At 36.4% G+C, this 24,743-nt stretch overlaps 1 protein-coding gene across 2 annotated transcripts in view; it reads right to left on the bottom strand.

Annotated features, from left to right (window-relative positions):
• Positions 1–24,743, bottom strand: part of ZZZ3 (zinc finger ZZ-type containing 3) — a 34,911-nt gene that overhangs the window by 3,338 nt on the left and 6,830 nt on the right. Inside the window, exons 3-11 of one of the 2 annotated variants that reach the window (XM_058842569.1) lie at positions 13,450–13,588; positions 11,982–12,129; positions 11,782–11,900; positions 11,397–11,468; positions 11,124–11,225; positions 10,086–10,181; positions 5,844–5,996; positions 2,838–2,972; positions 203–303 (exon numbers count right to left, since the gene is read on the bottom strand). In XM_058842569.1, the coding sequence (XP_058698552.1) occupies positions 203–303; positions 2,838–2,972; positions 5,844–5,996; positions 10,086–10,181; positions 11,124–11,225; positions 11,397–11,468; positions 11,782–11,900; positions 11,982–12,129; positions 13,450–13,588 (1,065 nt within the window). The remainder of the gene's footprint in view (positions 1–202; positions 304–2,837; positions 2,973–5,843; positions 5,997–10,085; positions 10,182–11,123; positions 11,226–11,396; positions 11,469–11,781; positions 11,901–11,981; positions 12,130–13,449; positions 13,589–24,743) is intronic. The other variant, XM_058842570.1, reaches the window with a different exon arrangement.

Raw genomic sequence — 24,743 nt, 5'->3', positions numbered from 1 at the left:
TATACATCCAGAATTACGGATTTTAATTTAAAAAAAAAAAAAAAATCTATCTCCCACAAAGAGATGCTAAATTATCTTCCACTTTACTCAACACAGGATATGTGTCCTGTGCTGGAGCAAAGACTTCCACCCTACATAGCAATTATGCAGCAGAGAGATTCAATCTAATGACAAGTAACAAGTAGAAGCACAGGCTGCTCACCAGTCTGAACACGAATCACAGAAATCCAAGGACATTTCTTGAGGGCAATCTTGGCAGTGCCACCGAACACCCTGGATAGGTTCAATCCCGCAGTTATCACACTGTGGAGCAGATGGAAGAGCACTGAGAAAACAGCACCTGGAGGCACTTCCACTGTAACAGTGCACACCAACTCACCACGTGGAAATCTCTTGTGTCCCTGTGCCACTGCCAGCCCACACAGCTGAATTCACCATGGACCACAATGCATTTGTGGATAAGGAGGTCCTCATTCTCTAGGAGAAGCCCTCCAGAGCCCTGAGGATCCACCAAGCTTTTGCCTTGCTCCCACTCCCCCAATGCTCCTCGTTGGCATTATCCTGCTCGAGAAGAGCAGCCCAGCCCTGCTTGCAGACACTGCTCATCCTCAGGTGGCTCCAAGAACGGCTGTGACACAGCACAAGCATGTGGTGTTTCACACAAGCCCAGGCACATGGAATGTCAGCCTTTCCACGGCAGCAGGAAGCAGTAAGACCAGAGCAGCAGAGCTTGGGGGGCTGCGGATCAGGGCACAACAGGGCACACTGATGTACCTTCCGGCTCAGGAAGTGCAGTAACACATCATGGGTGAGCTGGAACTAAAAGCCAGATGGCTGGGAAGGAAGGGGAATAACATGTTCAGAGAAGGAAACAGAGGTCTGGAACGAAAACTAAGCAAGAAGGCAAGAGCTAATCCCAAGTGCAAGAGTGTGGCATGAAGAGAAAAAAACCAGAACATAAAAGACTAGATAAAAAATTCACAGTGGTATAGAAGAGGGATAGAAATGCAAAAATACTTGATCAAAAGAAAGAAACCAATAAAACAGGACTTGCAGGCAAGGAGAGCTTTTCAAAAATCTAAACTATGAAGCGTGCTGCAGAGACAGGACTGAAAAGGAAAACAAAATGTGGGAGACAAGCCTGTGCTCCCATAGCTCATCCTCTATCCATCTATCAGAACCTGAAGTTCTGTCTCAGCACCTGTGGAACCCACTGGCACAGCAGCTGCTCCTGCCACCACTAAAGCACTCAGGGTTACAAACACCTTACACAGAGACCTGCCACAGCTGCATCCCTTCTGTGCACAGATGGCTTTCTGAGTGTGAGGGCTGATAATGAGGAGGCACTAAGCATACCAAGAGCTGTTCTTTGAAAATATCAAGTTCAGAATAATGCTAGAACTGAAAAACTGGCTCCAGTTATCTGAATTTGTGAACCAAGACAGTGGAAAGCCATGACCTTAATTTTTGTGCTCCAGCTCCCCTCTACCCTGTGAAACAGAAATAATACTATGCCTTTCATTTTGTAATGAAGAAAAGAAGTATTTGCAAATTGCTCAGATATTAGAGCAGTGAAAGCCATAAAAAGCCTACAAGGGATTCAATAATTCAATATGCAAAGCACAGGTTGAATAATGTGTAGTAAATGAAGCCAAACGCTGTGCAGAACCAAAACTGCTCTCAATGGCTGCTTATTAGGTGAGGTCTGTCCAGCCCACAGACTGAATTTCCTGAGGGAAAACATCCCATAATCACCTGATTTCACAGCTTACTATAATGCATAATACAATCAAACTCAAATGCAGAGAAACTTTCAAACTTCAAATGCTTGACATTATGTAATGCCAATTTACTTCTCAGAATAATTTTACATAGAAAAAGCAGTTTGTTAATATCTGGTTTGCCTGATTGAAAGTTTCAAATTTGGGGGGGAGGAAAATGCTAATTTTAAAAAATCCCCACAAAATGAAACATCACACATACCATGCCAACTAAAACCAACAAAAATAAGAAGCACCTCAGTGGTCTAATAACTTAATGACTTAAATCGGTCACTATCAACTGACTCTTAATTTTACAGTCAATTTGAATTGAACCTTGAACTATCCTTGCATTCTTATTCTTATTAGAAAATAAATCTGTCTCAATAAGACTTAAAAAACCCCTCTTCCAACAGTTACAGCAACCAGTTAGACACAAAATCCCTTGCAAACCAGAAAACAGGATTTCCAGCATACCCTTTCTTTCATGTTGCCTGTTAATGCTTGCTACTGGGACAACACATCAGTTTAACTTAATATTTATTTTCTTAATTTTATATAAACATTGTTTTATGTTCTTGCTTCAACTTCTGTCAGTTATCACTTGATGAAATTGTGAAGTTGCTACAAAACAAAAAAATCATGAATCTTTTACTCTCATCCAAAATCTCTGTCCCTTCTTTGGCCTCAGGTGGAGGCAAAACTACTCCAAATTCATAATCAGAAAATTATCATTAATGAATCACTGTCAAAACAGAATGTAGTATCAAATGGAATTCCATCATGATTTAACAAGGCTCTAATACAAGCTGTATTTTCATAATGTGGTGAGAAAAAGACAGAATGTTTATCAATTTCCATATAACATCAGCATTCAGTGAAAACTGAGCTACCAGAAGGAGTGAATTATGTGGGCTGTTTTTCTTAAAGAAAATGAGGGAAAACAGACTCAGTGAACAAGAACTAAGGAACCAAACTTGCTATATTAAACAAAATCTTTTCAGGAAATTCAAACCACATTCTCTTGGAAAACTTCTGCATTCCACTGAGCATCAGAAGAACATCTCTTGCACTCACCTTAAATCCCACGTGTTGCACAAACCCACTTTCTGCATGCATCTGCTGGAGTTTCTGTTTCTTCAATTTTTTAAACTCTAACAGTTCTTTGTATTCAGGTAACTCTCGATATGTTACTGGAATACTCTCTTCATCCTGGTCAAGGCAAAAAAATTCCAGAAAAATATTCTTACTGTAGGAACACAGTAACTAGTAAGACATGTATTTGTTCCATAAATCACTATGTGTGATTAATAGTGTTTAAGAAAATGATGTCAATATATTCTAACATACTGGAAAAATATTTTTAACACCCATACCCAGTATAAACTTCTCACCTTTACTAGTAAGAATAAAATGCAATGTGAAGCACCATGCCATGATTGAAAGAGTAGAACTTTCAGAGTTAGCCAACTTCCATTACTGTCTCTTACTGATCCCTTTACTGTCTCTTAACAGCTTCTAAAAAAAGCCTGCTATTTTTTCATAAATTATGAAGCAGTTTGTATCCCTAAAGGCCAGTGCAGACATCTTTGCCAGAGAGGTACAACAAATGGCTCTCTCTTTTTCAAAGACATGTGAGTTCTGTTTTTCCTCACACAGTTTCCTTCCACTAAGGCTGAGGATCTGTTATGAAAGGACAGAAGCTCTAATTCTAGTTCAGATGCTCATTTCAAGGTAATTATTTTATTGTAGCAGCTGTAGCTGGTAGATGTCACCTGTTTTCAAAGATGAGAAGTCTTTACTGATGTTGAGCAGTTTTCACATCCTATACTGACAGAAACCTTCAGGTAGGGCAAACAACTACAACTACAAGATAGTGATTAAAATTCTTCTACTGTAGCCTGAATGTGTGATTTCCATTTCTTTTTATGAATCTGTGAAGATTGAAGATTCTGTATTATTTAGTAAGTTTATTAAAGGAAGTGAGGGAAAGAGGCTTTACTACATTTCTGAAAGGCCTTATCAATTATTTAATTGCAATTATGAACCTATATAAAGGACTAGACTGCAAACTACCAGAAAAGTTATGGTTAAATGACACAATTTAGTTGTGTAGTGATAAGCTACATTCTCTTTAATATGAAAGAGGGATTCGTCTTCCATGCAAATCTTGTAAGTTTTTCTGGGAAAAACTGCCTGTCACAAAAAAACTGTATACTGAATAAAGTGTGCTTTAATAGCTCCCTGTGTGGACAATTCATTCTGGAATAGTAAATAGCTGTGTTCTAGAATAATTAGACTACTCACAAAATTAAGAAATCGTAACTGAAAAGTAAATTAACTCTGTTAGGAATAGCAGGTCTTCACTTGAAAATAAGTTGTTCATACCAAAATGTAATTTTTTAGGAATAGTTATGACTGGTAATAATCAGGCAAATTTTTTTGTTTTTACACAGGAAAAGCATGTGGTAATTCCACTGTGAAATCAAAGAAAACCTGATTTTCCTGCTACACTGCTTTTCTTCTGCTAAATGACACAAAGTATTTTTCTCCAAGACAGCAACTGTCACTAAGAGATCTGACTTTTAGCACCAGAACAGAATCCTGTACATTCATTTTGAATATGGTTTACAACCTCTTTTTGCTTCCAAAATGCTATTCTTCTGCACTGATTGTGAGGATCTTTTTGATAACTCAGCTCCCCTGTGTCTTTCTATCTTACTGAAAGCCAGAACTGTATCCATCAGGAAATGTTACTCTAGTGAAGGAAGAAAAGATTATGCCAAATGAAAAAAAAAGTCTGTGTGTGTGTGGCACATGACCACTATTATCACTGCTGAAATGTGAAACTGCAACTTCTGTCTTAATAATAATAAATCCCAGTTGATTTATGGTGCTCACATTAATTATGAGTTAGGGCACCACAGCAAAACCAAAACATTTCAGAAAACTGTTCTTAACAATTAGAAAATATGTACTTAAAAACAATGCAGAACAAAAGCATGTTAGCTCAAAAACCAGCTGCACTGCATCTCTTCTAATATGCATTTTGCCTTCCAGGCCTTTTAAGATTCTTATTGGAATATGCAAAGTTATCAGTAATGTCTGTGGATGACCTGAAAGACCATCACAGAGAGAATGCAGAACATGAGTAAAGATGGGATTTAAGAGTGAGATGTAGATAAGTAAATGTAGTAATTAAGGAAGACTATGCAGCGCAGGTAAAAAAGTCAGTAAAGAAAATGAATGGACTTATAGTGGTTGGCCTCAATACTTGTGTTATGCAACAAGGTTTTCACACACAAGATGTCACTAAGCTCATGTAAAAAAAAAAAAAATAGAATCAACTAGTCAGGTTCTTCAGTCTAAGGAAAACAGGAATACCACAGTGATTCACACCAGCTGTGAAACTTGCCCAGCTCCCAAGCAGTAGGATATAGTCCCTCTATGATTCTGTATAGAAATGGGAACAACATATGTCTAAATTCTTGTTGTATTATTGCATGTGATAAATTAGGAAAGTAGCACACTCCATGATGTAGCAATTCACTGGGTTAGGATGTCTACTAGAATTTGCCTCTAAGAATACATAAATATGCTTGTTGATTGACAATTCACTCTGTTAGTTCACACTTTGAAGTAGATTTTACAAAATTCATAATTAATTCAGCCAGTAGAAGATAAAAAAAACAATGATGCCAATAGCATTTGAATTCTACCAGGGCTCTATGTAACCTTTCTAAAACACATCTTTAACCAGAATCCCAAGTATATCATCTACATGATTTTCAAATCTCTCTCATGCCAGATCACTTACTAAAAATATGCAACTAAAACTTCTTTGAGATATTTCAGGACTAAACTGTTTATGACTTACAGACTTCCTTCCTGATTTGGTCTAAATTATTTGCTGTTGGAGGCTGTTATATTAATGATGTATTTATAATTCAAAATGGCTCATAAATCTTATTACAATTTAATACTTACTTGATGACATCTAATGGTGAAGATGCCTAATCCTCTAAACACTAAACAAGGTCAAAGTGACAGCAAGACATTCTCAGACTGATTTAAATGACATACCGATACTTCCTCTTCTGCTGCAGTATCCATATGGCTGTGAAAACTGCATCTGTCATCATCTTCATCCATATAAACTGGAGGTTCATGAGATGTCATGAAAGTTGAAGGTTTGAAAAGATGTTTATTTAAAGGATGCTGCCGTCTACTTGATGACTACAGTGAAAAAATGGTATATTTTTAAAAACATTCCTTGGCTATTATTTAAATAATCCTCATTGATAAAACTTTGCCTAGAATTTGCTCTTTTGCACTTAATAATCTATGATGATTCCAATTACCTATATTCATACCTCTGTATCATGGCCTCCCCACTGCTGGATTTCTTCTCCCCCATAACAGGTGAAATCCAATGAACAGTGAAATACTTTGGTAAAAATCCAGCAAGAAAGAGCCCTTAGCATAAAACCCCAACCATCTAAACAGGTGAGATGACAGCAAGAGTAAAACAGAAAGTAAGGCTGTTACAATTTTGAAGACTGAGAACCAGAGAGCAAAAATATTAAAAAACTTCCAATTGTGTGTGAGACTAAGCAAGGAAGCAATTTTGCACAGGTCCAAGAGCCAAAAGGTTCATGCTTGACACTTACCAACTTCTTATATTTTTGCCTTAGTAAAAAAAAAACCAAAAAAAACAAGTCTAGACCTACTGTCCTGGTGCAGGAGAGATAAAGCAATTCATTTCAATAAAAAGAGGATTCTAAGAGTTAGAAAGAACTGCTCTCTATAAAGGTTTTTATTGCCACTGCATGAAAAAGGAACCTAAAAAACATTAGATTAAATAAACTACTCCATTAGTGCACATCTTGAAACTTTCAACTTTAATACTGTCTGAAGGTGAAGAATGCATGCCAGTTTTCAAATAGGTTATTTAAAGGCACTCAGCCTCTATTACTTATTCCTTGGTGGGAGAATATTAAATATCAAAAAGAATTTGGGGTGAATGAAACTGACTCAACCCCTACTTAGCTACTTTCCAGACCAGCATGTTGACATTTAATGTCAAAACTTACATTCTTTGACTTAAAAAAAAAAACCTCCAGTGTGAATCAAAAACATAAGGATGAAAAGTACTTTTTCTAACAATCATAAAAGACAGGATTGTTTTACACAGTGCCTAGATGCTCATCCAGCTAAAGCAAAAGGAATAATTGCCATAGTTAGCACTTGCTCCTTTTTTAGCAAGAGCTTTTATCCCAAAAAGGTTCCTATATCAGTTACAAACCTGTAATACTATAGTACAACCCTTTATCTCTAAAGAGGGATGTAGCATTATTTTACAGTTGTGCACAGTTTAAAAAGTAAAGGCACAGATGACACAAATGATTTAGAGGGAATGCATCTATGCAAACAGAAGTATCAGGAAGAACTGAGATTAGCTCTGTTCGGTCGTAATGGAAGAGATGAAGTCTGTAGTAACAACAGGAAGGTGGTACCCCCGATCTGTAGAGCTACTACAGTGCAAAAAGGAAAAGAATTTCTTTTAAGATTAATGTGCTTTACCTATTGTGTTGAATTTTTCCACTTTCTGCTTTATGAGCACCAGCTACCTGTGTTTTGGTGCTTTTATGGTTTCCCTTAAGATTTCACAACTCTCTAAAATATGTCCATGTACAGATGGAATTTCAGCCAGAGCTGACAAAGTGATTTACATTTTCTGTTAACAGAAACAGATCTGCATTCAATACTAGATCTGGAGTCAGGAAAGGAAAACTGTGCCTATGCTTATACAGCAGCACTGCCATACAGCATAACAGTGCTGTGACCTACAAATTGAACTGAGGATTTGAATTCTGTTCCTTTGGTGAAGAATGAACTAAAATACTACTTAAAAGCAGACAGTTAAAGATCATTTTCCCTGTGGGAAATATACCTCTAGATAAAGCTTAAAAGCAGGTGCACTAATGATATTATATAAGGATGAAATTGAAAATGATAAGCCATAATTGAAGAACTGAATACTAGACTGATCCAGTTTTATTTTCACCAGCAGTAGGTAATGGTTATACAGGAAAAGAAACTGATACATCCTGCTTAATTTCCTGTATCATTAGCTAGAAGAGACATATGTCATATGAGTAGATATACAAGGTAACTTCAACAAGATGTTCAAAAAGTGAACAGACTTCTAACCTCTCCAGTAACCATTTCAAAAAAGCATCCTGAACAATCCCCGTGGAGAAATACAAATATTTTCTTGTGAAGCATCCCTTTTGACACAAATCTTTACATTAAATTTATCTGTGTTTCGTATTTTCCCATAGGTGCTTTAAGCATTAGCACCCAGTTTTCATACTTCTATTACCGGCAGTAAAGCAGATCCACTGCAATTACAGTTACTCAATATCAAAATTATGACAGGCATGACCCAGCCTTCCAACAGCCCTTGTATTTCCTTTCTGCCACATTATACCTGCACTGGAGACCTGGGAGTAACTAACCTGGTATAGTGCTGTCCCTCTGTGCTCTAAGCTGACAGCTCTATTAGCAGGCTGAGAGCTCCATTTCTCCACATACACTGCTTGTTTCACTTTTTCAGCTGCTGTATTTCTTACACAGGTTACAAATCTAACACAGGGATGCTGCTCAATACAAACCAGGGCAGAGCGACCTTACTCTTATCAGCTGGCAATAAGGATGTGACTCACACTGCAAAAACTGACCTAAGTATTGGGTATGTTCTAGATAGAGGCCTAAGAAAAATCGGTTTGATGGGATCATTACTCTTGCAATATGAGATTGTTAAGAATTTCATAGAAAATGTTTCACTCTTGATTATACTGGGTTTGTCCACAGCGCAATCACTGTTCAAATTAGTGAAAAATACACTTAAAATGTCCCATATTGACTAAGTATTCCCACTGTTTATCAAATACAGTGATCTGCTGCCTGACAACATTACACACATTCTCTACTGATGGTCTTTCCAAACAAAATTAACAGGAAACAAGAAAAGGTGTGACCAAGGTAATTTTAAGTGGTAGAGTGACATAAAGAACTCAAACAATCATAATTTTCAGAACTAAATTTTCAACGCCTGTTAAAATCAGCCACAGTTAAAATCAGTATTATTATACTACAGAAATTAGCCCAAACTGTGTAAGTAATTCAGAATTCTGACAGATGAATCTCCACAGCACTTAAGGTATCACCGTTTCCAGCTGGTTTTTGGTTCTTCTGCCAGAAAGCATTTTTCCAATAGACAAGGTGGCAGACAGTCATGTCTGTTTATAGAGTCATGCCTCTGTTTATAGAGCACAATAGTAGATTAAAACCCTGGTGAAAGTAAAATGGTATTACCATGATGGATGGCAAACTGGAAAGGCTCCAATACAAGCACTTATTGTTTGCAGTAACTTCAGAGACTGTGAGGAGACAGCTAAGGGTGTGTAACACTTTAAATCATTACACACAAACTCTGGCAGACCTTTGTATCAACCCATGGACAGCAACTTTTGTTTCCAACCTTTCAAAGAAATCTGCAAGTCTGCCATTTTGTAGAATCAATGGAAAGTTTACCCTATTATTTATCAGAAAACATCATGGAGACCTGGAAACAAACCAGTAATGTTACACCACAAAATGCCTGTAAGGGATTTTGAAGTTCTGTAAATACTGAGGAAACAAACAAAACCCCCAAACACAACAAACAAAACCCCCATGAAAGCTGTGACTGTCCTCTTTTACAGTCTTTGGACCTTATTAGTACCCAAGAGCATCTTAAAGATTACTTAAATCAAAATGTGACTGATCTGCACAGAGTCTTTGCTTTTGTAAATTACGGTTTTTTTGGGACCATATATTTTCTCATCCATTCCAAGATCAGAAAAGCACTGCATTTTAATGGACATTTCAGTCTTAAGCCTATGCTTGAGCTAATTCAGCATGCTCAGTTATACATAATTTTCTATGGTTTTATTAATTAGAAGATTACTGTACAAAATGAATTATAGGGTTCATTATCTTCTTCCAACAGGGTTTTCATTATCACTTCCTGATCAGTTTCAGTAAATTTATAGAGGAAGAACTACCCCAAGACCATCATTCTATCCTGCCAGTTCAACCCGCAACCTGAACACTTCTATTCCCCAAGAGCTGTCAATGTGAAACTCCATAGTGCTACTGGCAAAAGAAAAAGATTATTTCAATAAGTAACTTTATTAATCTATTAAATATATTAATGATTCTGACTCAACAAGCACATAAATGCTAACAGAAACACAGGATTCTGTAATCTTGTCTCACCTTTTTGGAATATAAATATAAGTTTGGTGTTCTTCCTGGAACTGGAATACCAGCTTTAGTCAGTTTAATAAAATATTTCTGCACTCTACTGGCAACCTAGAAAAAAACCAACATGCAACAACTCAATGTCAAATGAAATGTAATTGGTCTTCAAAGTTGTGCCAGGATTGCTACATAAGTTCAGAATACCAGGCAAATAAATCCTCTGGATTCTATTTTGTGACAATTCCTCTTAACTGGTACCTATCTTGCAGTGCTGCATTTGTCCTATTTCCAGATGCTCTGACAGCTTTCAGAGAAAAAAAAAGCCTCTTCTTTAAACATACGCAGAAGGTCTTCAGAAAGAACTTTGGTAGTTTTCTTCCTGATGCAGCTAAACTCATTTTTAAGAATGCCAGGCACGTTATCCATAGCTAGCACATAGAAAGTAGGTCTCCATTATGAAATAAGTAAGCATGTCTATTTTTTCAGATGTGGAGAAATATAGATATGAGCAGAAATGATGTAATCCAGTATTATGAAGTACTTAACCATAATTTTATCTGAAAGCATACAAGTGAAATAAAAGAAATTAAAATACTGTAAACACAGAAGATCAGAGTTTTTAACTTCTGGTCAAAATGGAGAAATTCTGTCATTTTAGGAGAAAAATTCAAGTAAGTCAGATGCAGAAGTACTTGGTGTATCCTCATCTGTGTCCTTCTTCTGTCTGTGCTATTTACATGTCTACCCATTCTACAGCACTGAGGCGCAGGGAATTTGGCACAGTTGGTGTCACTACACTTGCTGTATAGAATTAAATTCACGCTGTCAGAATCTAATGAATCTTAGGTTTGGCAACTTTGCCATGGGCTTTGGGGCACATTTAACACTGTATTTGAGATCCAGTGTAAGAGTCACTTTGTTGTTGGTGACATGCAGACCCTGCTGTTATATTCTTAAGATGAAATTATTACTGAAGATATATTGAATTTACTGATATTTAAAAAAAAAAAAGTGAAGATAAGGGAATACTTCTCAAAGTGTTTTACACGTTACCTGCTTTGCTGTTCTATTTCCCAGTTCATCTGCTATCTTCTGCCACCGTCGGGACTCTACCTCCTCTGGTGGATACTTCAAAAGCAACTGCTCGAGTTTTTTCTAAATCAACAGTGAAAAGGAATAAATACATTCTTCCTAGTACAGGTATGAGTTGTCAAATATTTAATACATGTGACTCTGATCTCCCAAGTGAAATAAAAATTATGATACAGTTTGCTTTTATGCTCATGTATGTTGCCACAGCCACAAAATTAAAGAGTTTCTTTTTACCTGTTCCTCTACAGTCCACAGCTGGTTAAAAGTTTCAGGTTTGGTCTCATCGCAAAGTCGCCCTCTTATCATCTGCTCAAATACAGGACATAAAATGGAATATATGTTTAGAAAAATTATAGCTGGGATAATTGATTTGAACCCTCTTCCTACTTAAGTTAAACCAAAACCAAACCAAAGCATAAGATGTGAGGTTTTTGTTTCAAAACAAAACTTGCCTAAACCAAAGTTTAGTTCTGGGATTTGAGTACAGGAATGGCATTTCATCACCAACATGAACGTCTGAAGTAACAGTTAAGATATTCACATTCCATACTTAAAAGAGGAAAAAAAAAAATCAAAATTACTGTTTTGCATTTTTTTTTCTTTCTTTTTGAACAGCTACCTGTGGACGACTGTTTGTGGAACCTTCTGGACCATCACTTAAAGGCAAGACAGAGTACGAAATAGACTCTCCATCTTTCTTGGGATCCAAAGGACTTTTTGGTCTTGCAGGGATACCTACTGTAAGCAACACAAAGAAAGAATTATTGAACTTCCACACCGGTCATTTTTTTCTTGTAACATATGCCCACTTTCTTTTACCTTTGTCAAAAATCAGCTTCACTCTCCTACTGTTACGTTTTCGGTTTTTGAATTCTCTCTCAAAGTTTCCAAGGCTAGTGGTGTATTGGTCCCAGGCAATCTCAGGGAGTTGAACAACTCTCTGAGGAAATGGAAGACCCATATCAACCTGAAAAAATGAGAATGAAAAGTAAAAAGTAATATTTAATGCAATCACTTTATATCCAAACCAAAACCTACAAACACTGAAATGCTCCAAAACCCAATGCTGCTTTTTGTTTGACAGAAGAACAGAAAACCAGAATTTCTGAAGTGCCATGCAGCACAGTTTTTTTTAAAGAGAAGGTGAGATCTTAAGAATTATACACAACAGTGCACGTAAAATATGCAGCGGCACGGTCAATGATGGCTTATTGAGCATAAAACTTTAAAGTGTGCATTTCACAGCTGAAATAAGATGTTTGAGACTTCAGTAACCTGTTTCTGACTGTCCTTTATTAAACATACCATTTGTTCAGGATGTGTACCTTTCTTAACCCAGGAACCCAAAAGATTCAGAGTTTTATCACCTGATACCTCAGCCCCTCCCATCAGAGAAATCTATGCCTATTTTGCACTGATTTTGCTGGCTTCTGCCTAAAACAAAAATGTTGCAAAGCTCACCTCTTTAAATAAAGGTCAAATGCAAGGTTATCACTCCTTTGGTCCTTCTTGGACAAAAATATACCAGAGTACTTCAAACTGTCATTAGTATTTCCCCATAAAATGACTATCAAATGCAACACTTACATCATGCATGCTATTAATTCATCTCAAAACTTAAAGACAACTACTGAAACTAAGGGGCTTACATGTGACCTAGGTGTCTACAAACCTACAAAAAGAGAACCATAACTTCATTCTTCACTGAAATACATGTTGCTATCACACTAGAAGGTAACTGTGTTTGCCAGCCATAGATGCTGCAGGATGCAGATGATACGGAAGTCAACCTGAAAAAATATGGATTCTTCTCTATCAGACAATATTCTATTCTGTTCCCTGTAACTCAGGTATGTTTTCTAGTGCTCATTTTGGGTTTGGAATATAGACTGCATTTCCTGCTCTAAACATACTCTACCAAATTCACTCAAAGCAAAACATTTCATTTCTCATATGAGAAAGATTAGAATTTTTTGATCTGATACTTCCAGTCACCTTTAGACTTCAAGTTGTCTTAAAATACCTACACTATAATTAGAAAATTAACAATTACATTTCTACATACCAAAAAAAATGAAAGGAAGCACATCTGATAAAATCATTGAAGACCTGTGTCTTAAAGATCTAGTAAGAAAGCAAAGAGCTATTTTTGCTCAGCAGTTAAAAGAGTTTAAGCTCATATTTTTTATGCAAGTGTATATATCTAATCTTCAGTTTCTACAGATTCTGAATTACTACTTACTAAAAAAAAATTCTAAGTAAGACTTAGGAAAAGTCCATAAAATACCTTCTTCTGGAGTCTTTCCACAAATCCAATAGGATCTTTCAGTGCTTCTCTCTGGTGTCTGCCTAAACTTTCAAGGTCTTGAACTGCTTGAGTACGTTGAGCCTCGAGTACAGCAATCGTCTGTAACAGTCTCTGATAACTACAGAGACAAAGGAAAACATCTCACTGCATTTGCCTTTAAAAGTGAAACCCCCCACCTAAACACTAGCCATGGTTATCTACCAGAACCTACCAGATTTCATAGCTTTTCTGAACCATTTCATAAACATTTTTACTGAATTATAGTAAAAATAGATTCAGTTTATTTTAAGACTACATGACCTTATATAAACCCATAAGGGAAAATATATTTTACTCTCCAGTGGTTTCCTTTAAACATAAATTCTACAGTAGCTGAAACAATATGGTATCAGGGACAATCTACATTCATATTCTCAATAGCTGTAACCAATAGGCTTTGTTTACAAAGTTGAAAATACCACAAACAAAACAAGGTAATTTCTCTTCCACTTCAACACCAGCTTCCTTCTACCCCAATACAAGTGGCTACCACAAAATTTTAACATTTCACTCAACCATCCAAACACTAGACAGGAATGGTTTAACAATACAGCATTTTGTAGAAGCCCCACCTTAGAACAGAATATGAGACTCATTTTTGAGATGTAACAACAAAGAAAGGAATAAGTAATTTGCAAAATAAATTCAAACCAGATTCCCCCAAGAACACAGAAGCTGAATGAAAATGTCAGTGTTCCCTGAAATGTGCCACCCCAGACTCACACACAATTTGGAGTGTCTATTTAACAGACACATTTGAGCATCATTGATGGGACTGTCACGCCTGTACCCAGTAACGTGTGCTTTCCAAACTGTTCTTCATAAAGCTAACTCAGACTCAGGATGTCATATGACATTTTAACACAGTCTTTAAAAAAGTTAACTACATGTAATACCTTTTATTACCTTTAAAGTTACAGCTGCCACTTTCAGTTTCTGAAATCCTGCAGCTACTCATGGCCCCCCTTGTTGCAAATTATTATGTATTAACCTTTCTCATGACAATATTTTCTGATATTTAATATTACAACTGCCATTTAGTTCAGCACAAAATACAAACACTAAAATCAAGCAAGAGCTGTTCACTACTACAGTATTTCAGTAAATTTTTTTTTCTCTTCCCTTATTCCTAAAACAAAGACAAGCCTGGCACAATGAATTCCATGTGTACTACAGAAAAGATCCAGAGGTTACTGAGGTAATTCAAGTTTTTTAATTGACTACACTAATAATTGGGTAAGGCTTTAAGTGGAGGGAAGTAAGCAGTCTTAAGCAAAATACAGGCTTTGTACCTTCAAATATTTAAGTTTTAACCTGGACATTAAACTGTTGCCTCTCCATGAAAAAAAGTAATTTTCTTTCTGCTCAAATGTAATTTTATATTGGTATTTACAAACATAAAACATAGCTATACTTTCTGAAGTTTGAAACTAAAGTACTGAGCTTATTTAAAAACAATATGACAAGATTTTGTTATGATTACTATGTACATTTGTCTGTACATATTCAGGTTTACATGGAACCACAACCTAAAATGCTTGTTTAATAGGCCATTAATATTGAACAGTACTGAATATTTTCACTACTGGGAAAGTACTCCAGTTTCTTCTAATCAAAATAACTCTTCATGAAGTGAAATAATTAATGTGGCTATTCTTCAGCAACAGCTTACAAAAGTGTTGACAGCCCATCAGAAGTGGCCTGCGACAGCAGCACAGCTCAGGCTGTTCCAGGCTCACAGGAGCCATCGGCTGCGGATGAAGATCTGTACTCAGCCCCTGCACACCGCTCAGGGGCTGCCAGCACCTCTGAGCCCTGGAGGCTCCAGGGATATCACACAGGCAGGATGCAAACATCCTCATGCAGATGGAATACCTGGGGAGAGGATTTACCCTGGACAACAAAAAGCCTGTTTCCATCAGCAGGTACCCAAACTTGTGTTAACAGAGCCACAGTGAGAGGCTCAGCAGCGTGCACAAATTTGCATCTAAGAAAAATGCAGGTACTTAACATTTTTTTTCTTGAGCCATTTTACTTCATTTATTCAAGTTGTATTTAAGTAATTGATTTTCTAAATTAAATTGAAAAAAAGTAATAATTACATTTAAAACATGTAAATACATAGAAGTAAAAAGCAACCAAATGCTGGAGATTTAAATAAAGCAATAATTTAATGATGATTCACATGTATAAAGGGAATAAAGAAATCATCTTAATGAGGTAGCCTTAAATAATTTAATCTGAAAAGAGACTGGAAAAGAGATGAATTTGTATTTGGGGAAAAATAACACAAACCCAAGAATATTCAACTTCAGTTACTTCCCTCATTAAAACATTCACGTGACCTCACAGAAGTGGTCTTCATGGAATTAAGTAAAAATACAAGAATGTCAGGATCATTCAAAAAACATGACACATGATACTGATCTGTGGCTACAGAGTAGCATTATAATTGGAAAAAAGGGGTTTTTGAACCGACTGTTCAAACCAAAAGGTTTCCCAGCACTTTTTCGTACCTCTACTAAGACATGTATTAACTTGGAGCTATTTACTTTAACTTCCATATGCAGTTTTTATGAATTAATATATTCTGAAGCCCAAGAATAAGACTGCAGTTTTATCAAGTGAGTATCAGAAGTATTGAAATACACAAAAATGGGGATTTTGGGATCTTTCATTGCCTGGGAAAAAAAAATTTAAAATACTAGTCCTGAAATACATAGTTTTCATACTCCATATACTGGTACTTGCTGCAGAACTGCATTCTCCCCAAACCACTGCACATGCCTTTCAACTTCAACAGGACCTTTCAGTGATCTACATGTCTGCAAATGTTCTTTTAAGTGTTGAACAACTACTATTTCCACATGTTTGTACAGGCTCTCTGGCCCTATATAACTGTAATAAAGCCACATATTTCTCTGAAAAAGCAGCAAGCTACATAACACACACACACACATACACACATACATAGAGAGCCTTTCCTGAAGCCTCTGTTAATTCTGGCCTCTTAGTCTCAAATGCTACCATAGTGCTCCTGCTGCATTATGCAAGAGATCATGGGAAATAATAATTTCCAGGACAATTTTAAAAAGTAACAATTCTACTCTCTATCTTTCCAGTTGCTTTGTAACTAAGCACAATTCTGATCCAAACTACCTCCTGCAGCTGCGCTAAAATTCTCCAAAATTGAAGAAGTCTCATAAAAGAGAAAGTAGCTCATTAATCTGCTGCAAAACCAGCTCTATCCTTCAACAAGGCACTCAAAGAGCAACTCCTCATCATCCAGCTACAGTTGCATCATTTTCTCTGAAAGATCTGACAGGAATTACCAAGGAAAACTATCCCACGTCCTTTGCCAAAACCAAATACACTTTTGAGTAAGCTCACAGACAGGTCTCTTCCACTGACTGAAGTTACACTTTCCTCAGTGCTAAATACTAACTGGTTAGCAAATCCAAACCCAAAGCAGTTTCCTTTGCAGTAAAACTTCACTCCATAGAATGCAATTCTGTTTCCACAATCCCAGTATTGAAACACTCTTGCAAGTTCTTAGATCCCATTAATTGCAGGAATTTTCCGGATGAGCACTTGAGTCATTCAGCATGGCACAGAAACAGCTTCAGAATCTCTGCTGAAAAACCTTGATTAATATGGGGTTTGAGGGACCGATATTTAAAAAAGGAAAGCTACTTCTTACAGACTGACACTGATCAGCAGGAATTCCTGCTGATTCAGTTTTTATTTTGCAGTGATGAGTACTCCACTCTTTTGGACTGTTCCATGAAGTAATTATCACAGAGCAGTGCCAGACTTCTGGAAGTCATGCCATAAGCAATTAGTTCTTGCACAATTAATTTACATGAATCTTGTTCTAATAGTGGTTAGGGACACAGCAGCCTCCTCTCTTGCCTGTGACAAAGCCTGAGAACAGCATAGCTATCGCCTTAATGAGACCCATACCCATTCTGATCCAGTTTGCTGCGATCTACTTTCAAAATGCTTTTCCATTCTTTCCATTCTAATAGTATTTACATTTCCAAATCAGAGTACTCAGTCACATCACAGATTTTAGTTTCTCTGTGTCAGGACCTAACAGCAGCCTTTAGAAAATACTGTATCAATATGTAGTCAATCTGCCTTAACAACTTCATGTTTCTTAAGTTAACTGTTGTTTTTATACTAAATGACTTGGCACTGACCTATAAAAGGGGTCACATCATTAAGCATTTTTAAATAAATAATTTCATTTTTACAGTAAGAGTCTGTCAGTCACAGAGTCCCTCCATGGTTTCATCTCCCTTGAAGAGAAGAACATCCTGTACTTAAGCCTTAGCTGAATAAGTGATGTGAGCAACTGACAGTACAAAATGAAGATATTAACTTTTAGGTAGCTGAATCAAATTAGTGGGGGAAATAAAGTGGCTGTTGATGACATTCACACCAATCAAAAGAAATCAACTCAAAATCAATGTCCAAAGTCACTTGAAATTACTTTGGCAGCTCCACTTGCCTTACAGCACTCAGTACCTTGCAAAGATATGTCCTTTGATGACTAATTAAAAAGAAGTGATTTATCCTCTTGACTTCTAAAATGCTGTGCAGCTGGTGGTCATGAATTTTCACTCCCAAAACAAACTGCACTTCTCCAGTTATATAGTTCACAGCATGTTAAAATGTATAGTACCATCAATTCTGGGGGGTCTCTGACACTAAAAACGCATCCCGTAATTTAGAAATAGTCATTAGTTCTTGTGCAGGTAGGAACTGTTTAACGTGGGGGTGTATACATGTCTCATAATAAAACACAGCTAAAATATGGATAGAAAAAACCTTGTTATTTTGTATTTCCAAGAGCTGTGACACAAAACTGGTTATTAGTCACTGGGAGGATTTGGGCAAGTCTTTGTTTCATTGCCATCTGCTGGCACTCCAGCAAAGTACAGATTACAACCTGCTCTTCCAAACCCAGGTCATTTATTACTCTGGATTTTGGTCTACTAACAGCAATTTTAAAAAAAAAAATTATTATCATCCCTTATTAGAGACTAGGATGAGAAAGTATTGGATATTAAACATGTAAAGAATTTAAATTATGTAGGAAAAGGGAAACATTAATTGCACTTAGAATTTCCATGTCACCCAAAGGAGCTGTAGTTAGAGGTTGGCTCCCTGGAGAAACTTGTGAATCAGATCAAACACAACCTTGTCATTTCAAAGAAGTGTGTTTTTTTATTGGGCTTTGTTTGAGTTCAGATATAACAGAAAATGCTCCCCAGCTCCTAAGCTTGGCCTGAAATCTTTGCCAGTGTCACAATACAGTAATTAAAATACAGTAATTCTGACACTGCAGAGTTTGTTGAAAATTATTCTGATATGTAAGTAAGATTTTAAAAAATCTCTAACTGCACTCTGGAAAAGTCTGGGATTCAGTGCTGGACATATAGAGCACAGGACAGCAATGAGAAAGCACAAGAGACTGTTGCAGACTGGGCCTTCTTTGATCTCCCTTCAGAAACGGGAAAGAGCTAAAGGGCATAATCAATAAGAGGATACATGTATCAGCCCCTGTTAGGGCTTGTAAAAGCACCTTTGCCTGGAGGAAGCGGCATATGGCAGGTTTTTACCCAGCTAATGCACAGACACTATGACCAAGGTAATCTAATTACAGCCTTTTCTGCATCTCCTTATTAAACTGCTTTCTACTCTGGCTTAACCTCTTTACACATACTGTCATTTACTGTACTTACACTATGCATATTTAATATTCACACTTCAGACATCCCAAAGTATTTCAAAGGTAAGTAAATAATTAAGCTGCATCTCTATGTTATACATTAAACAACTAAAGAACACATTAAATGGCTTCTTCAAGTCTACTGTGCCAGGAATGGAACACAAAGCACTATTTCTCAATGTCAGCCTCACACCTATCTAAACAAAGCAGAACTAACCCAAAAAAGCACATTTTTAAAGGACATTTTTAAAAACCCAACAAATCTCAAGGCAAGAAAGCAAATTCTACTACAGTAATTTATTTACCTGGATGCAAAAGAACCATTTTCCACTCACATTTTATCTTTCTTCCAACTTTCACATTTTCAGATTTTGTGTTTCAACCGTCTGAACAGTATTTTATTGGTTATCAATTCGTGATGCCCCTTTCTTTCTTAATTCTTAACTCTTCCCCAGAAAAAGAATACCCACTCATATATTTCTAGAAGCTTCATTCTTGTCAATAGCTGTTCAACACACTCAGCAAGATTTAATACTAGCTGTACAAAAGCACCCTTATCAAATACCCACATTTCCAGCAACTTTTCAGAATTTTTAGTAGCAATTAGGTAGGTCTCTGTGCCTCTAAACAAACACAGAACTCGTTTCAGTCTTGTCAACAAAACAGCACCCATCAGTTCTCTTTCAGTTAACACAGTCTAATACAGCCTTTTGATATTGACACTCTAAACCATTTGCCTGCAGGACAGTGACATTCAGTAGGGAAAAAGACAGGTCCCTGTCATTCCTCTATTTTCCAGGCTTGAACTGACATGAGATAATGACAGAAATTGTTTTCTTCACAAATGGCACAGAAAGACAGGCTGACAACACATCCCAAACTTTGTCTCCTTCCTTCTCATCATCTCTAATGAGAATGGTCTCAGTTCCTTTACTGAGGGAAAACATCACACAGATTCATCCAGCATGCCCACTTGAACATTCTCTAGGAAGATTCTGGGGAAAGCAACCATTCAGAAGGAGTTTTATTCCAGAGACAAAGTAAGAGCAACCCGTGCTCCCTTGAAACTGACCCAACTGCACAGAAATCCTCAGATAAAGCAAGCAGAGAAAGCTGACAACACGAATTATTGTACTCTTTCAACTCACTCTAAATTAGTTTCTGCAGGTTTTCACACAAACAAGACACACACACTCAATTATTCAGGTGTATATGCTTGCCATAGGAACAAATTCACATATTCCCCTCAATATGTCACAGTGATATCTGAATATTAGAACCAAATTACAAGAATATGATCTACAGTCATGAGTGTCTGGATGTTCTAACAGTACAATACAAATACAAAGCACTAATCATCAGTATTTTTTGGCTAAAGAAGCAGAAGAAAAATTAGAAATAAGGAAGAAAATTAGTACAACATGCATTTTTATTAGTACTCACTCTAATAAACCATGGACAAACACAGCTGGTCCTTGGCTTAGGAAGCATAAAACTTTTCAAAGATTTCTATACAAAACAGCAGCGATATTTTTACTTTGAGGTATCCAAAGCAAAATAAAGATGTGCAATAATGAAAAATGAAACATCAGCTGGCTACTCCTACCAAGAACAAAGTTTAAAGGAAACCAAAAAGAAGGGCCTTTCTAAATCTCAAATGCATGCATTTTTATTCCAAAGGAACAACTGTATTGATTAGGACTCACTGCTGAATGAAAGAAGCTTGTACAGTATGTACTGCTCCTTCAATTTCTTTTTAAAAGATACTGCTGGTTAGTTTTGCAGCTCATGGTGGAGATGCTGTCAAAACTTCATGAAAGACCAGAACAAAAACTTAAAATTAGTAATGAAGCAATTTCAAGCTGGGCTAGTTAAAACTGAAAAAGATAATCCATTCTCAAAGCAAATGGCAGTCTCTTTGTTCTTGTCATCTTGGCAGCATCATTATGCTTACTAATATTTTAGTGATCCCTACCAAGTAGGCAATTATGGTAACATTAATTTATTCCTTGTTCCACCACACAACTTTACACTGACATAACTGGTATAACCACAATTTACTGCTTCTGCTTTTAAGTGTCCTTGTGTCAGCAGCCAAAACCACAGCCAGAGCCTTGCTCTCCACACAGCTGCACTGGGTCAATACATTACTGCCCCAACTTTTCTTGGCTTTCTTGCTCTTTTTTTTTTTAAATCAGGACCATGATTCCTGTAGCATTTGGTATTTGTTTCCAATTTGTATTTCCTACAGCTCAAAACCATTTATATTATTTATTAATCCTTAATTTTCCAGTTTAAATGAATTTACTAATGAGCATCCTTAGAAATGGTATGCACTTCCAAATGAACAAGCAGAAAAACAATTTTCTACATTTTTTTTGTATTAGAATAATGGGTTGCTTGTTGCTTGTGGTTGGTTTTTTTTATGTATTTGTGTATTTTTCCCCTCCATGACTACTGGTCCACGTTGACCAAGGAAATTGGAAAGACAAACCAAATTCTTGTGTATTCTCCAAAAACCGGCAGCTTGGAAAGGAGGTGAGACCATAACTACTGACACTACAAGAGACAGCCAAGCAGAATTCAACTGTTAATTGTCATATTCCTCCATCAATCCATCAGCCCACACATCCAGAGGTGCCACATCAAGGCAGCCAACAGGGAAACATCTCTGCACTGGAAATTCACACTCTCTTCCCGGAGTGGATTGCTGCAACAGAGGACTCTTGGAAGTGAGAACATAGACATAGGCAGAAAAAGAAAAGCAGGCAAACCAGGAAGAAATTCAAGGGGTAAAGGACACAAATCCCAAAAGCAATCAAGCTTTACTTTCCACAGGATGCGCTATTTAAGTGAGGACTGCACTGTGTTTGCTAGGGCTGTTCACTGGCATGATGCTGTGGCTGGCAGCAAGATGCCTCTGCTCAGGGAAGAAAAACAAATGTGACAAATGTACCTGACATTTAATGGCTCCCAGAGCATGCCCATTCCTAGGGAGCAAAAAGCTGATGCAGCACATGCCCAAGGCATTATCTCTTGCAAAGTAAGAGCTCTAGTCTTTACTGAATAGTTTATGTAATTATAAAATATGATTCTATTATTACAATATTCTTAACTAAACCTTAACCTTTAGTCCTGCAAATATTTTGTGTCACATAACTATTCGTTTGACAACTATTTACAGACAGAAATTATCTTACAGAACATGATAAAACAGTAATGCTGGCAGCAAAAAATTCTCAAAATACTTCATACTTCAAGTTGTAGTAAAATACAAGAATTTCGTAAATAAATGTGGTTGCATGCCTGTTATACTGTCACATTTTAATAACACAATTACCTGCAAAAGCAAACTGAAAATGACCAGAAAGTCATATTTCAAGTTTCTAATTGATCTCTATTGTATTTCTATTTTTGTGGATCAACTACCTGCAGCATCCAACTTCTACACAATTTTACTTAAAGCCAATCTTGATTTTGGTTACTTAGAACACAGACCAATCTACCAGACAACAGAAACTACTCTCTGTAAAAACACTGACTTTTCATGTTTTAGTTTTACATTAATAGGTTATTTAAGAAAAATATCACTGTATGCCATACCAGTTTTTTGGAACAAAGGAAGAATTAAATCACATTGTAATCTAATACATATGGCATTTATGCTTGGTTTTCTAAAATTATTAGCTTCTCTTTTTCTTCACTAAAATTGTATTCTTCATCAATTATTTTATATTGGTGATATATTCTACAAATTACTCAGAGGTGTGGATTTAAACTGCTGCTATGAAAAGTAATTTTATTTACACCAATTCCTTTATTCCTTAAGATGAAACAAAGTCAGAAGAATTCCCACAGATTAAAACTGACATCTCAGGAAAATGAATTATTAGCTACTGATAGCTACATGACATCATTACAAAGGAACGTTAAGGCTTATCTGTACATTGAAATAAACCCCTACCGTGTCAATTTAACTGTAATTTGGAGACACATAGCTGAATATACAGGTTTTATTTATAAAACTGATCTGTCATTATTAGCCAATATATTTGAAGACAGATATGGATATTTTTAACTTTTCCAGTTAAGGGAAAACCCAGCGCAGGTAAAGTTAGAAAATTAGAAATTTAGGAAGAGGACATTACAGTTACACTTAAAGAAGATTGTGTTTAAGGCAATTCTCAAATAACTAATATGGCAAGGTACACCAAGTCCTATTCTAACAATTCAAATGCAGTAAGTTGAACTTTTCTACAGAACTGCTTTAATTTGATTCTTTAGGCAGAAAATTTGTGACTAAATAAAATATAAAACCTATGCCACAGGAAATACTAAAAACATTTATTTTCTTTCTCACATTCATATAATATTAATGGTTGATCCAAAGACATAAACAGTATTATCATCAATTGTTAAGTATATGTAAATCTGGTTGTTGCATGATCCTGCACCGTCATCTGTGTTTCCAAGAGCTCTCCACAAGACCAGGTGGAGATGTATTTAAGAGTTTTAAATGGCTTTTAAGAGATGTATTAAAATACTCATTTAATCTTTCTTCACTATAAATGCCAGTGCAGATGTTATAATTTTAAATATTATCAAGTAATAAAGATACATGAAAATACCTATCTACTGAACAAGGTCCTTACTCTTAGCATTAAATGCCCGTAGGGAACTGCTTGTGCATAAGGCTTTGGTTTCAGTGATCTTGCCTCCAGCACTGAGTGGTTCCTGTAAAGCCACTGCAGTTTACAGAACCCTAGAAATTCCTTCTGCAACACATTATATGCACGTGAAATCTCAATTCCTCAATCACATTTTCATCTAGAACCCACGTCTAAGATTCAAACAAGGATTGTCTCTTTGTGCAAGCTAATACCCACCAAACATTGCAAACCTTCAAAGGAAATAAAGAAGAAGAAAAAAAACCAAAACCAAAACAGGGCACTAAATAAAACACTGAGCAAAGGCAGAAATTACTGAGAATAAAATACTGCACCAGACAGAGAATTAAAGTAAGCTGCTGCAGTATGAGATCGAATTACAGTGTAAAAAGATACAGCAAAGAGATATGAGAAATGCCTGAGGAAAGACATATGCAAAATACTAAGCACAGCATATAAAATTCAGCAGTGTAGAAAGTTTTAAATCAGGAAGTTCAGTCTTGATAAAAGTATCTCAGGAGGAAATGAGAACATTTCTGAGCTAGAACATAAAATCAAAATTCTCAAATATACACCAAACCACACTTTTCTGAGAGCAGTTACAATGCAAAAAAAATTCCAATTATGTGTGTAGAAACAGAAAATATTAACAACACTTTACAACTATACAACCCCCAGATCAGTCTGTTATTATCTACAAAAATGTCTATGTTGTGATAAAATTTCTGCTTAGAGATCTCATCTCCATCTTCATAGGACAGATCTATTTTAATTAAGAAGTTGTAGGAACATCCATCATTTCAGCTTTCTCTCTGAATAATAATATTCCA

The sequence above is a fragment of the Poecile atricapillus genome, chromosome 7 (genome assembly GCF_030490865.1).
Source record: "Poecile atricapillus isolate bPoeAtr1 chromosome 7, bPoeAtr1.hap1, whole genome shotgun sequence".
Lineage (NCBI taxonomy): Eukaryota > Metazoa > Chordata > Aves > Passeriformes > Paridae > Poecile > Poecile atricapillus.
Note: the sequence above shows the minus strand (reverse complement) of the source record. Positions and strands in the feature narration are given on the sequence as shown.